The 14,251-nt window shown below is 45.4% G+C and overlaps 1 protein-coding gene across 1 annotated transcript; it reads right to left on the bottom strand.

Annotated features, from left to right (window-relative positions):
- Window positions 1-960: 960 nt before the first annotated feature.
- LOC105696529 (siderophore biosynthesis regulatory protein URBS1) lies at window positions 961-13,294 on the bottom strand. Its single transcript, XM_012419078.2, has 8 exons — window positions 13,244-13,294; window positions 12,675-13,153; window positions 11,182-12,084; window positions 7,845-7,984; window positions 7,385-7,714; window positions 5,759-5,934; window positions 3,360-3,654; window positions 961-3,171 (listed from the first exon to the last, which is right to left on the bottom strand). Exons 1-8 carry the CDS (start codon window positions 13,292-13,294, stop codon window positions 2,771-2,773), a joined length of 2,775 nt encoding a protein of 924 aa, XP_012274501.2. The 3' UTR covers window positions 961-2,770.
- Between the last annotated feature and the right edge of the window lie 957 nt (window positions 13,295-14,251).

The raw sequence follows: 14,251 nt of genomic DNA, 5'->3' as shown, positions 1-14,251 counted from the left end.
ATTTTCCTAATCTGAGTATCACCGAGTTTCGTTAGTCTCGGTCTTGGCCACTGATCCATACAGGGTGTAACAAAACCCTCAGTGACGGCTTATACATCGCGATCCTTATTAAAAAAGGAGCCGAAAAGTCCTCTACCATTTTTTCCTAGAGTGCCTAGTTTTCCTATAATAATTAATTGAAGCACGGCCAACCAAACGCGTTCTCCAACGGAAACCATGGCAACGGAAAGGACGCCGATACGGCTGCGTTCGGCTGTCTGCTATGCTAAAACGACGGTAACCCGAGGTTTTGAATTTTGGAAAAGCCAAGAGAAGATATTATTTTTTTCTCTTAATTTCTTGCACCCAGTTTGGAGAAAGGTTTTATACATGCTCTTACTTTCTGCTACGTGTATATCACACTTTCGTATCACCTTAAGAGTCGATAGAAAGCTGCAATCGGCGCAGTGGTGCGTTAACATCCTCGGCCCGTAGTACGAGCGCTATGATAGCCCAGAGTAGAACTAGAGATAGCGCAATCGTCACGCAAGTCGACTCCCATTCATCCGGACGTCGTCGATAGGCTAATCTCGTTCGCTATTAGCCCGGTCTGGCCGTGCCAACTTTTTCCCTCCCGCAACCCTTTATCGTCCGCTCGCGTAGATTCCGCCACCGCGGGCATAATCGCTCGTATCGGTGGTATCACCCCGCGTAAGCGACGCTTATCGACGACGCCTCCTCGAGGCACCGAGTACGTCAAAGTCGACCTTCCTCGAGGACGCCGATACGTCCGAAGGAAATATCTCCTGGGGCAGGGTCGCCGGATTGGGGATTTTATATCCAGGATTTAATATCTAGGGGATTCAGGTGTTTTAGGATCCAATCCGGAATATTTAAGGTGATATGATATACCTTTTCCCTTTCCGTAATGAAATTATTATCAGTTGAAGAAGAATTCACGAGGTGAAAATTACTTTTTTTTTTTATTTGAGATAAACCGATGACTCGATACAACATTCCGAAAAATATATTATAAGAGATGGATTTGTATATGGTCGTTGAATTAAACACGAGGGGACGAGTTATCAGTTATGTGTTATCACATTATCTACCGAGAGCCTAATAATCGATTTTGCAATTCACGTGATCGCCATTTATCCCCAAATCCGCCGGTAAATAATCTGTTAAAAGACGATACGAACGTGTCGAGAGAAACAACGTGCCATTCTGCTGGAACTTCGGTTAAGGATATAAAAATAATTAATACTTTATTGTAAACCGTATGGCCTCCACGCGTAACAATCGGAATCTTTCTTGGCGAACTTTCGCGGGAATGCACCTCATTAAGTTGTCTCGCATTGTTTTATGTATAACGATGATTCACCATTAGTGAGATTATTTTTAGAATAATTCTACTTCCACTTATCTACCAATTAATATCTATGTACAGAGGACAGGGATTACATTTCGGCGGCATCCCAAGTGTCTTCTTTATTACAAAAGTCGTTCAGCCGGAAATGTCTTTGGTAAGAGTTAAGAGAAAATATTCGGCAAACGTTATTCCATTTTCCTATAAATTCGCCGTCAAACTTGTTGGTAACATGTAATATTAAACCGACATCATGAAGTCTTTGGTAAAGCCATTCCTGCCCTTAGATGGTATTTTTAAACCGCAATGGAAAACGGACATGTTCAATGACCATGCAAAAATAATAACATTTGAACACGCGATCGAATTGAACGATCTATCGACACTCTCTCTATTGAAATTCCAATTCCAAACAATTTTGATAAAATACAGAGACATTAATAACTGACTAGTGACATGGGCAATAATTTTTTATTCGCGGTCCGATCAAATATGTTTTGAAAAGTTTGAATACCAAAATTGCTGAGCTATCGATATATCCGCGAACAGTTAACAATTAAACAATCTTGTAATCGTGCTTTTCAATGTTTATAAAAATTATTAAGATACACCCTCCTTCATTTATTCAACTAAATACGTCAAATTAACGAATTCATTTGGTTTATGATTAAGTATCGATCAAGTCTTGTATTCTCTTTCTCGATAAAAATTTAACATTTCTTTTCCTTTAAGAAAGCATAAATTTTACAGAATTTCACCGTGAAATAATTTGAGAAAGATTAAATGAAACGGGACCCTATTTCCGAATAATTATATAAATTTATATAAATACTTATACATATATAACGAGGGTAGGCAAGGTAGCATATGTCTACGATATCTAACATAGTTTGCAACGCGAACCTGGAAAAACATAAGAATTCCAAGGATAAAAAAATCAATGATTTTCACCCCAGTCCCGATGGTGGAATCCAAGCTATGAAACATGTCGAAATTGCACACCGAAGTTATTATCTCGAGGCCCTTCTTAAACAATGAAGATCCAAAATGACGTTGAAAAACGAGTCACCTCGTCGAAGGAAGCCTAACGCTAAAGAAACAATAAACTAAGAGAAATATTTACAAACTTAGCCTTACCATTGAACTATCGAAAGGTTTTTGGAAAACGTTATGTACACCACAGAGAGATTATTATCTGTCAGAGGCCAAGCAAGTTAGCAATGTTGGAGTGACTCGAATCGATCAAGTACTCAACTCATTACATCAATTCTACTCGAGTCGGCATTAATCGAGTCATTCGAGTTGGTAAAGTATTCGACTCGCCACATGACTAATATCGATATCAGGTCCATACCTATCACATCGGGCAAAGAAAGGTGAAAGAATTTTACAATAGCGACCAGTAACAACGTCCACGGTTTCCTATGACGATATCGAGACCACGGTGTGTCTCTCTAAATGGCCATTTTCCATCATGACCTTGCTGCAAGTGGAACTAGGCGATGAATATCCCAATGTGACGATATGTGACGGGGTCAGCTGATGATGATCAGGTGAGTGGCCAGGGAACCCAACGACTGGAGAACCCACAGGTGGGGAAGGGCACTCCGCTTTTGGAGAATGGCCATCGATGAGTTGCTGCTGCTGGTGCTGTTGTTGCTGGTGCTGTTGCTGTTGCGAGGTCATCATATCGTAATACGGGCTTGTCGTTGTCGGTTGGTACGACATAATTCGGGTGGTCGTTTGGGAATTTCCATACAGGATGCTGGGGTACGACACTTGGGCAAGTGTGTCATGACTCACTCTAAGATGAGCGAAATGATCTGAAACGTCAACATGTCTTATTCAACCGAGAGGGTCCGCGATACATCAGTGCCTGTACGTAGTAACAATGGGATGTCTTCTGCATGTAATAGATACTTTCTCTCTGAATGAACGTTAGAGTTTAGAATAGCCACTTTTTCACATTGCATCCCTCTGAGTTAATTTCCCATCGAGCCAATATACATACCTGGTTCAATTTTCAGACTGTTGTTATTGTTATTGATGCTATTATTGTTATTAATGTTGCAGGGAACAACGGCCCGAGAAATTGGCGTGTCGGTGGATTTCATGCCGCCCTTCTGCTTCCTCTTCCGAGTCTGAATGGTGTCCTTCTTCATTGACAAAGGTCTGTTAATGCCGTGCAACTTTGAATACAGTCCACACGCATTACAGACCGTTTCTCCCGCGGAATTTCGCCGCCACAAAGTTGTCACTGTCGTATGACAATTACTGCACGATACGCCTGCACGCTTCGACGCGGACTGTGAAAAGAAACAATTGTTACAGGAAGACAAACCACAGACATGGCGGACGTTCGTTGTCGGAGGTCATTTCTCTACACTTCGTTTTAAGAGAAATATCTAAATGCGTTATTTACCTTAACTAATCGAGAAATTCCTGGTTTTTCATTTTTTTTTACATAAAATCTGGATTTACGAACCTCATATAATTGAATGGAAAAAAAATCTCTTTCCTCGTAATGTAGATTATTTCCGACCTCGACAACCTTCAACTAATCATCGGTAATGGCGCAAAAGTTAACATTCTCATTTTACGTAAGGAAGGGATAAGGGAAGAAAAAAAATATCTTGCAGAAAGAAACGTAAGTACCAGGAAAGGTGCCTAACCCTAAATTTTCCCTGAGTATCCGGAAGTATCTTGCACAGATGTTTTCCAATATGTATAATTAAGTTATCGCGTAATAATGCCTTTCGCGATTAAAAATTAGTACGAGACAATTTCTAAACAGAGGCACCTTGTTACTTTTGAAAAATAGTTTAAATGTAACAAAAAAAAATAACGTTTAAATTCCAAAAACCTTTCGGTGCAAAAATTACTTCCGGCAATTTTAAGCCTTTGCGATGTCACGCTATGGTCTAGGGAAAATTCATTAAGACGTTGAATTTTACGAATCGGCTGTTATAATCATTAATCTTATAGAAATGGGCCAGACATTAGTTCAGTACGTGTAATACGTGTAATACGTGCAAGTGTCCGGAGGTTAGACAAAAAAAATTCTCTTCCATTCTGAATTTTTTTAGAAGTACAATACACTATCATTACGAGTCTTACATGAAATTTAAGCGATAGTGTCCCACGTTACGTAACAACAACCGCTACATACGGCTTTGTAATGTATAACGTAAGATAATTTTTGGGAGTAAAACGTATTGTGTAAATGCTAAACATATTCCATACTTGCGCAGTAAAAAATATCAAAGTTTAAAGACGGAAAATACATAACCTAACCTCACCTCCTCCGGACATCCTCCACTTACGTATCTCGTCCATTTCTATAAAATTTATGGCCACAATGCAACCGTAATGCTGCATTATCAGCTTTCACGGAAATCACCGTGTAGAAGATAAATTGATTAAAGAACCATTTACCAGAAACGAGGGTTTGCGTGATATCGAAAAGGAGAGCGGTTACCATGGGTATAGTGGCACCTCAAACTACAAGACAAAGAGAGGAATCGATAAAACAGAGATTTGTGCGTACATCGAAAGAAAAAAAAAAAGAAAATGCTTATACTGTCAGTGCTCGACGTTCTACATGTATAAAATGACCCTTTCATATCACCTTAAAAGATCGAGGTACGGAAAGGATGGACGGATGGATCCACGCGTGCTAAAAAAAGACAACGCTTTTACATTTTCCAGAAGATTAATCCTTGGACACAAGTTTAGTATCGCATTGACGAAGAACGCAAGAGGTACCATGAAACGTGCAATGCGATTAAAATCCATAGGATATTTTTCCATTCCTTTTTCGAGCACGGGAGGATCCCTATAAATTCGAATATCGGGATCCGTGGGGACGAGATTAGAAGAAGAGACGAATAGAGACCGATCGGGAATTGACACCTACCGAACGGCGGCTCGATTTCTCCTCGGGGGCGCGAGGAGGACCACTATACCCATAGAAGCTTTTGTACAATTCGCCCTGGTCCGCCACTGAAACAGACAGGATTCCAAACGTTAGGGATGCTTCCACGTGAAAGAGAGAAAGTCCTTCGGGTCTCCGCCAATCGCCCGTCTCTCCTGGGGAAGACACACGGAATGGACCAAGAAGCAGAGTCAGGGTCCGAAAGGCAGGAAAAGGGCGAATTTCCACAGAGGCTCCTGGTCGCTCTTTGGGATGCAGACGGGCGGCCCGATTCTCTCGGCCAATCTTTTAACTCTATTACGGGCTTTTATCGAATGAAATATGGAGTACACGTAGTTCGTTTGCGTGTACTTTTTGGTACGCCACTCATCAGCGGGTTTCTGGATCATAATCGTCTGTGCGACGTCTAACCGACGTAGATCGCACGTGGATCGAATGTCGATCAAACGTGGATCGGACGGTCGCTCCTTGCTTACCACGCGCCGTGTAGGCTTCCCAAGAGGACGATTCATTCCATTCATCTTGTTGTAGAGTCCGCAAGCGTTGCAGAGGTAATGCCCGGTGCGGTCTCTTCGCCACAGAGGGGTCCTAATCGCCCCGCAATTAACGCATTCCCTGCCCTCGGTATAGTATTCCGCTTCGATGGCGTGCACTGTACCATTACAGAGATGCATCGTGATATGTTAATTCGCCTTATACCCTTCTCTCTCTAACTCCAACTCTAAGTATGCAAACGCGCTCGAGTAGCAATGGGACCGACAGAGCGCAAAAATGTCACCATCAATTATACGATTCTTCATTAAATGTTTTCAAAGATTCTACAGTACAAAGAAACGTTTCATGAACGATTGACTTCTCGGATGGCACTTTCGCATCCCCTTGAATAATAGAAAATAATAATGGCTTGACCTAAGTGCACATCCACTGCCGACTTAAACGTCCTTGCCGTAATATGTACAGCCCGAATGCGCTTTCCTCTTGAAATTAAAAAATTTGAAACGTTTCGTATTTTAAAATACGTCTAGTTAAAATATTCCTCCTTTGAGAACCCTGGGACAAAGGATTGCGATAAGCGTTAGATATAACTTTACGCTTTTTCGCTTTTATGCTAAGCACATCAAGAAACTAGGTTGAGCTTCCTGTACAGTACCTGCGTACTGTACATTTTTTTTCTCTCAACGACTTCGGCAATACTCTCAAGAATAGGAGAAGGAGAGGTCTATTGTTTCGAGGTGTCGTTTCTCGTTGACTTTTCAAATTGAATGGCGTCAAAGAGATACCACATCCTGCAGGTCGAACATCTGGGAACAAGTGTTCCAGGAGAAAACGGAAGAACAAGCCAGACCGAGCGTCGGCGAACGGAGTTCTACAGCGGGGGTGGAGTTATCAGGGTTTCCGGTGATTACCGATAACAAAACGCACCAGCCAGAGAACCTTCCCGTCGTCGTCCTTTTACTATATTACCTGTACACCCAAGGGACTATTTACACGGAAACCACTGAAAACGATTTCCTTCTCAGGGAGCCGATCGCCTTCAATATCATATCACAAACAATAATGCGATTCGGTAACAAGGGATGCTCGGCCATAAAAAATCCAGGATTCCCTTCTTATCGAATCATAACGATCATAGACATTTCGACAAAACGATGGATCGGATCGATCGCGACGAAGGAATCTCCTCGGTATCCAACATAAAAAAATTGATACGACTTCGGGAACAATTTATGAATATTAAATGGGGCACGCGTTAACGAGGTCTCACGCCGTACTTGAAACATCCAGTGTATGTAAAAAGTCACGGAATCCGATATGGATAATCTGAGGCGTGAGAGAACGCGCGAAAAGTTATAAATATTGCCCGACACGGATGACGGGGAAATTTCTTCAAATGGCATTGTCATTTTTTCTTACCACCGTGAAAAACGTTCAGTGGAATACCGCTACTTTCCTCGTCGTGCCGCGGTAGGTTTTTGCATTGACAGCCGCGTTGAATAATTTAATATCCCCTTAAAAAGTAAGTTAAGGCAGTAGGGGAAGAAATGAAATTTCTTCTTGTACGTCCACCGGGATATAATTCTAACATAGGAAGATATACTCACTCGCAGTGAGGCTGGCAGCTGCGCTGAGTTGATGCGCAACAGGCGTGGTGGGCGTCGACGGTGCCTGGCGTCGCGACGCACCTCCGACGCGTCCGTACGGGGACGAGAGGACGTCACTGGACTGAGTAACGTAGGACCAGGAGGCGGTGTCCCCAGCACCGGTGCTTACGACACCGGAAGTCTGCTGAGAGGAATAGGTAGGACTATACCCTCGAAAAGACGGCCTCCCGGTGAAGGGTTGCGAAAACGCCGGTAAACTCTGATGGGGCATCGTCCCGGAGGACTTGCTGCAATATTCCTCGGACATCGCCGGAAGTGACGTGTTTAACCCTGAAACAGGGCACGGTTTAATACGGTTACATCGGTAAAGTCGTAAAGTACCATAAGGGGAAGTAAAATAATTTTCTAAATTAATCCCTTTCATTGAAAAATATTCCGGATTAACGTATCGTCGTCTCACCTTGGGAGGACCAAAGTTGCTGAGGGGATGCCGTGAGTTCCGAAGAATTGCTCGTCATGTACGGTAAGGAGTAACTGTTGCTGCAAACGGCGCCTCCACCCATTGTACCGACTCCACTCATCGTGCGATACAGAGGCGAACTGTAACACGAGATTTCGGAGCAAGTGTTAGAACGATGCCTCGAGTTTCGCTACCATCGCTTATCTCTACGAAATGTTTTGTCCCGGCGATGGACCGATAGAGACGTGGGGGCGTCCGCCCCCCCCCCAAAAAACATCATCAAATATGACTCGGTGAAATGAAACAAATTTAGGTGAAATCGAGGGTTCATTCCCCATCAAGTGGAATACACGTAAATTAATCGTCTAAATTAGGCCAACAGGTATAGGGAATGTAAATCGTCCGTCGTCCACCTAAAAAATATCTAAACCCTTGAAAAAAAGGGTATCACTCCACCTTAAGGGCTTTTTCCTTCGCGCGTGGAATGAGTCGCTAGTACGACGAAGGGAATCGTTTAACGTGCTCCGGAAGTCCGAAACTCCACCGACCGGAGATGGAATAAACTGTGCGAGGTGTCGAGTATCCGATACACACAAAAGTCGTTTACGTGAAGGAACGTTTACACGCACAAACGCGACGCTCCAGTTCGACGTGAACATTTTTTATACAGCCTCAGTAGGCGTTCGTGCGAGCGCAATATAAGCTCTCGAATTTCTTCCTAGAATTATTATCCCTAATGATTGCACGTAACGCATACTTCTCCTCTACCTCTCTTTGTTTCTAATCCCTGAACCGACCACACTTTTCGGGACATCGCGGTCACCAGAATTATCCTTCGAGAGAAGAAAAAAAACAAAAATACGCTTTTTTGATTCTTGTCCGAGATAAGTATGTTTTTTTTTTCTAAGGTATGTTTAATACTTTTTAACGGTAAGAAAGTTCTCCCAAGCTAATGGACTAGATCGTAATCCAGAGTCATCCGATTACGACACCACTTCACCCATTGGTCCCACACACACACACATCTAGTCTCTACCATTGACTTCTACTTCTTCGGCCACCTTTCTTGGTGGCAGTCCTTGTCGACGTACGCAGTCCTCGCCATGCAGCATCTCTCTCCTCCGTGCAGAATTTCTGTGCACCGCAGAAAATACTGCGAGATTCGCGAAATCCAATATTCCAGAGGTTATGGACCCCGTAGACTCGTCATACTATCCGAGACCTTTTCTCGAGTGCGATTAGAACAGTTACTTCTCACGATAATGCAGCCTGACCGAGAAACCGATGTAGGAGGGTAAATTAATGAGATGAGTCGACTATTGACAAGTTCTTATATCCTCCTTTAATCTCGCAGAATACCACGGTGACATAAAACAATATCCGTGTACGCAGTAAATTTCTGGAGTTTTACTTCGATTTTTTATATAATTTTTTGCAGGAAAAAAAAAATATGGAGTATGTCATTTGGTACATTACCGAATATGTCGATAAAAATACGAACGCGGTAATGTAGGTGTTTAGACGAATATTTTTAATTAACGTCGATATAATTCCTCGACGTGTTTCACATCACCTTAAAGGAAACAAGTGATCATTCTCTGAGTAAGAATCCCGTTTTGACGAAAACTCAACTGCAACGAGACCGATGTACAGTCATCGGTACAGAATGTCAAGGGGAAGTTGACACTTTCGGACCGCTCCTGATAAAGGTCCGGGAGCAACGGTGGATGTCAGTTCGGGAGAAGATAAGTAGTTAACTACTTAATATTTGAGTAGAAGTCGGGCCGAAAACTAACAGAAGCTATCGCGAAACTTTCTACACCGTCGCGAAGATACAATGGAAAAATATTAAGACCGCGAGACCACATCCCCTTAACGTTCCCATTCGACTTCAGAACGGAGAATAAGGAACTAAACGTCAAACCTCTTAACAGTTTAGCATTTTCCCAACTAACTCCAATGGTGAAGAAGGGCACGGAATTCCAAGTGAAGTGTGCTCGAAAGATTATAAAATCTGGAATGATCGTAAAACGATGTCGTAAAAGATGGAAGTAGATTAAGGGCGTCGTTTCCACCGACGTGACCCTGTTTAATACATTCTTTATCCTCACAAATTCTTAATGCTCTCATCACGACGCGAAACCCTTCTCCACATACAATTGCGCTTAGAGATCCTCCCACGTACCCCGTGATAATATTACTATAAAGTCGTACAAAAGCTAAATCCCCGGTACCCGGAAATATGGAAACGCAACCCCGAGAACCCTGCACGGTAACCCAGCTTACTGCATTCTGCCGCGGGGAAGCGTGCCGATCAGCTGACTCCTGGAAAAGGATCGAATCCTTGGCTCCTCTTGAACCGCCAAGTCGGACGGGATGCGACCGGCAACGCCGCGAACTCGACCCCCGCCTGCGTCACCGGGCAGAGGAGAACTGAGCGCAGCATCGCCGGCACGGTTAACACCGGCAGAGGGGAGGAGGCGGCCCGGGGCCCGAAGGTAGCCGAGACCCAGGGCCCACCTCCCGAACTCTTCCGACCTCTTCCGACCTGCTCCGATCCCGGGCTCGCGGCGCCGCACCCCTCCCGTCCCTCCTCCGATCTAACGAATCTTTTCTTCGGCTACACTTACCAGTGTTGCCATCCATGCTTATTATTCCACACCCTCATTAATTATGCGTATGCTTACTTCATCCCGACATTTTTATTACTGGTGTCTATTTATCTCGGACAAGAATCAAAGAAATTCCTCCTCTAAAATAATGAAATTTCACAAGCATCGGGTTCTTCCTAAGGACTTCCGTAATGTATACGAACGTTGCGTCTAATTCGAAGAGGTTCGCGCGCGCTTTGCGGAGGAACAACAAACACAACCATCCCGAGATATTCCTAAGGTCTTGGTATTGTTAGTATAGGCTATGAACAAGTGGGCATCGTGTTCCGTCATCAGCTTGGACCGATAGTATCGGTCGGCCCCACAGTCGGGCGAGCTTAAAGGTTTTCGGCAAATATTTTTGCACCAACCTACGTGTCGCGTTCCTTTGATCGTTGCGCGCTTTTAAGGACCGAAGGGACTCGAGAGACAATGTTTGCAAATAAACCACCTAAGGGGAATAAACCCTTAAATAAACAAATTCCCTGGCAAATGCTTAGAGAGAAAGATTCAAGTATTCTGTCATTAGCGAAGAAAAAAAAAAAATAAACGTAACCGTCTCCGCGTAAAAAAGAGATTCTCGTACAAGAAGTGGCGCGTAAAATTAGAGGAAGGGGTGTATTTATTTTGCTCGATGAATTTTTTTTTTTTCTTTGTTTTCTCACGGTAGAAAACCGCGGACTAACCTGGATAGAGGTCCACCCGGTGAGTGAGGCGTCGACACTTGGTCGTGGTCCTGGTGATGATGCGGCGTCCCCACCGCGTGATGGGCATAGATGGACTCGATGTAAACGGGGTCGCCGACGCGATCCGGGTCTTGGAGTCCGTGGTTGCCCTGGACGGAGGCCGCAGGTTGCATGTCGGTGAGATGGGTGAAGGACTGCAGCCTGCCCTGGTCGCTGGGGCTGTACCCTCCGTCCTGAGAGGATCGTCGAGGAGAGGACACGTTGGGTTCATCTCGAGGACTTCTACTGGACCCTGGGGAGCTGCCGATCCTGACGTTAGGCGAGACGTCGTCTCCAGGACCTCCGTTGGCCGCCGCGATGTGATGCTGCATGTAGGGGTCCTCGGGAAGAACGTCCTCCAGGTGATGGTGCTCGCCCTCGGATGAATTCCCGGCCCCGTTGGTCCCCAGACTCGGGAACAGGACCCCCAGGGGGAAGTCCATCCTGGTTCCGCGCATCGCCGCGCCGATTCCGCTAACTCGATCCCCGTCTTCGTCCCCTTCCTGGGGATCCTGACGGCGCTGGTGGTCCTCGAGGTGCCGATGCGCGAGGTGGTGGTGCGCCTGGTGATGGTGCTGGTGGTCGGACGGCGAGAGCACCTCCGCTCTGTACCGGTGCATCGTGGAGTGCGGCATGTGACTGGAGGCCCGGGTTCCCTCCGGTGGGACCGAGGCCTCGGACGGGGGGCAACTATCCCCTCCCTCGGGAACCGGGACCTCTCCCGCCCCGAGCTGGTCGTAGCGCTGATGCTCTGTCCGATGCTGCTGATGGTGGTAGTGGTGGGGACGATGGGAGACTTGCTGTCGGTAGTGCTCCTCTTCCCTCGGCTCGCTGGCATCCCCGTAGCGGGGGGAGAGGAAGTCCCTGGGGATGAAGAGGGACGTCCCGCGTTATCGGGGCTCCACCGAGACGGAACGACGGGTCGCGTCGAACCCTTTAAGGTGATACGAAAGGGTCATTCTGTACATATAAAGCGTGAAAATATTTATCAAACCTTTCTCCAAACTGGGGGCACCCGAATCTATGTCACGTGCATCGCGTTCTTAGGGCCTTCATAACCACGTGACAAAATTTTAAACGATTTGGCGCACCCCTTTACGAGAAAGATTTGATAAAAATATACACATGTAGAATGACCCTTTCATATCACCTTAATTCGTAAAACACTCAGAATCTTATCCTAATACAGGGTGAGGGAAAATTTCCGCGTCCAAACGTTAAAAATTAAACTTCATTGAAACGCAATAATTGCCGACGTATTGTAAACTTACACAATCTCGTTCAAATTTAGCCGGTTGATCTAAACGGCGGTTAATGGAACCTAACCCGCGGTTAAAGTGTAGTGGAACGTGCAATGAATTTTAACCGACGATTAGCGGGCATAAGGCTCTTATTTTCCCCGTGTATAGACAATCGTTTCCCCTCGCCCCGATTATTCTCAAAGTACCGCCTACCTTTCTTGAATAATTTCTTCCACCTGGTGGTACCCCATCTGATGAAGAGTGTAGGTCGTCTCGGGATCGTCCTCGGGAGCTGGGCGGACGGATATTCCGATGGCTTCCGTGTCCGACGGCTCCACCAGCCCGCCATTTTCCATTTCCGGTCGACCCGCCTCCAGCACGCCCACGGCGTCCCCTTCTTCGTCGACGACGACATAACCTAACTGCTGGTGCTGCGGATGCTGCTGGTGCCGTTCGCGTTGCGGTCTTTCCTGCGGCTGGCCGACTTCGTGCTCGGTCACGTTTTCGCTCTTTATCGGCCTCCCTCCACCTTCAGAATTGACGCCCTCCTCGGCATCCTCTCGGGCCCTCTGCGCAGTTTCCTCGGACGTGGCGCCCTCCGCGAACTCCTCCAGAACTAAAAAAAACCGCGGACGAAATTTAAATGTATACCCTGGAGAAAAAAAAAAAATCCATGAAAATTTACCCTCCACCTAAGTTTTACGTAAAATGGAATAATTACATATTAAAAAATGTATTAATGCCCTTGTCAGGGTGTATCTACTGCATTCGTGAATTTTTACTTGAATTAAATGTAAGATCACATTGAGACGTAATACCGTGCCAATGTACATTACATATGTATATATTACGTATAGTATCACGCAAATCATACGAGGTATAGATTTTCATACATAAAGACATAGATTTCCTCTAAACGTATGGATTTTCTTCATGTAAGTTATCCACTGGTAAACTGGGTTTTTTTATCGACAAGCTAGTGACCCTTTCGTCTAAGAACGATCGAAGGACCGACGGTAGTATGGAATAAGTTTAGAATCGGTCCAGCGAGCGGAAGAGGTTTTGTACGGAGGTTCAGAGGTTAACCTTATCTCCAGGGCCTCACAAAAACGCGGTCTGTCATCCGCAATGAGGAGCGGCGAGATATCGAGGCGGTACGTCGAGATTTTTAGAGATTGAAAAGTCCCTTTATCTCGATCCCCTTCCGAACTCGATACATCACTGGTAAGGTTCGTTTTATGACCCCGGGAAGAACAAACTCGAGTACCGACCCCTTAACCATCCAAGCCACGAAAAGGTCTCATCCTGAGTAAATTTGCGGTATCTTCGAGTTCGGTTATCATCGGCCCCATTGGTCCCCTAATCTCTTATCTATCTGGTCCGTCTTCCTCCCCCGAAGATGACACTTTTCGCACCAGGCGTCGATTCCATAAAATTCCAAAATGACTTTTGGCACTTCCCTCGAACCCTGTCATGTCATGTACGTGAAACGTAATTTCCAAAGTGTCTGATATCGCGGTGGTGTTGGTGAGATTTTTAACGCCTTAGATATTTCACCCGTTTAGACCCCTCCAGACCAGGGCTTAACCAAAGTAGATCGCAGATTCAGATTCGGCCCTCCTCAATTTTTTGCCAGGGCTATTAAACGCGTCCTTATCTCCCCGAAATGGTCCCTCGTTCCCCCGGATGCACCGGGCGACGGACGGCGTCGACGTAGCGCCGCGACGTCTGCCGGCGCAATGAACGCTCGCGAGAGTCCGACGGGCTGCCTGTTTCGCTCTGAGAACCCG

The sequence above is a fragment of the Orussus abietinus genome, unplaced genomic scaffold (assembly GCF_000612105.2).
Source record: "Orussus abietinus isolate OABI.00-Male unplaced genomic scaffold, Oabi_2.0 scaffold15, whole genome shotgun sequence".
Classification (NCBI taxonomy): domain Eukaryota; kingdom Metazoa; phylum Arthropoda; class Insecta; order Hymenoptera; family Orussidae; genus Orussus; species Orussus abietinus.
Note: the sequence above shows the minus strand (reverse complement) of the source record. Positions and strands in the feature narration are given on the sequence as shown.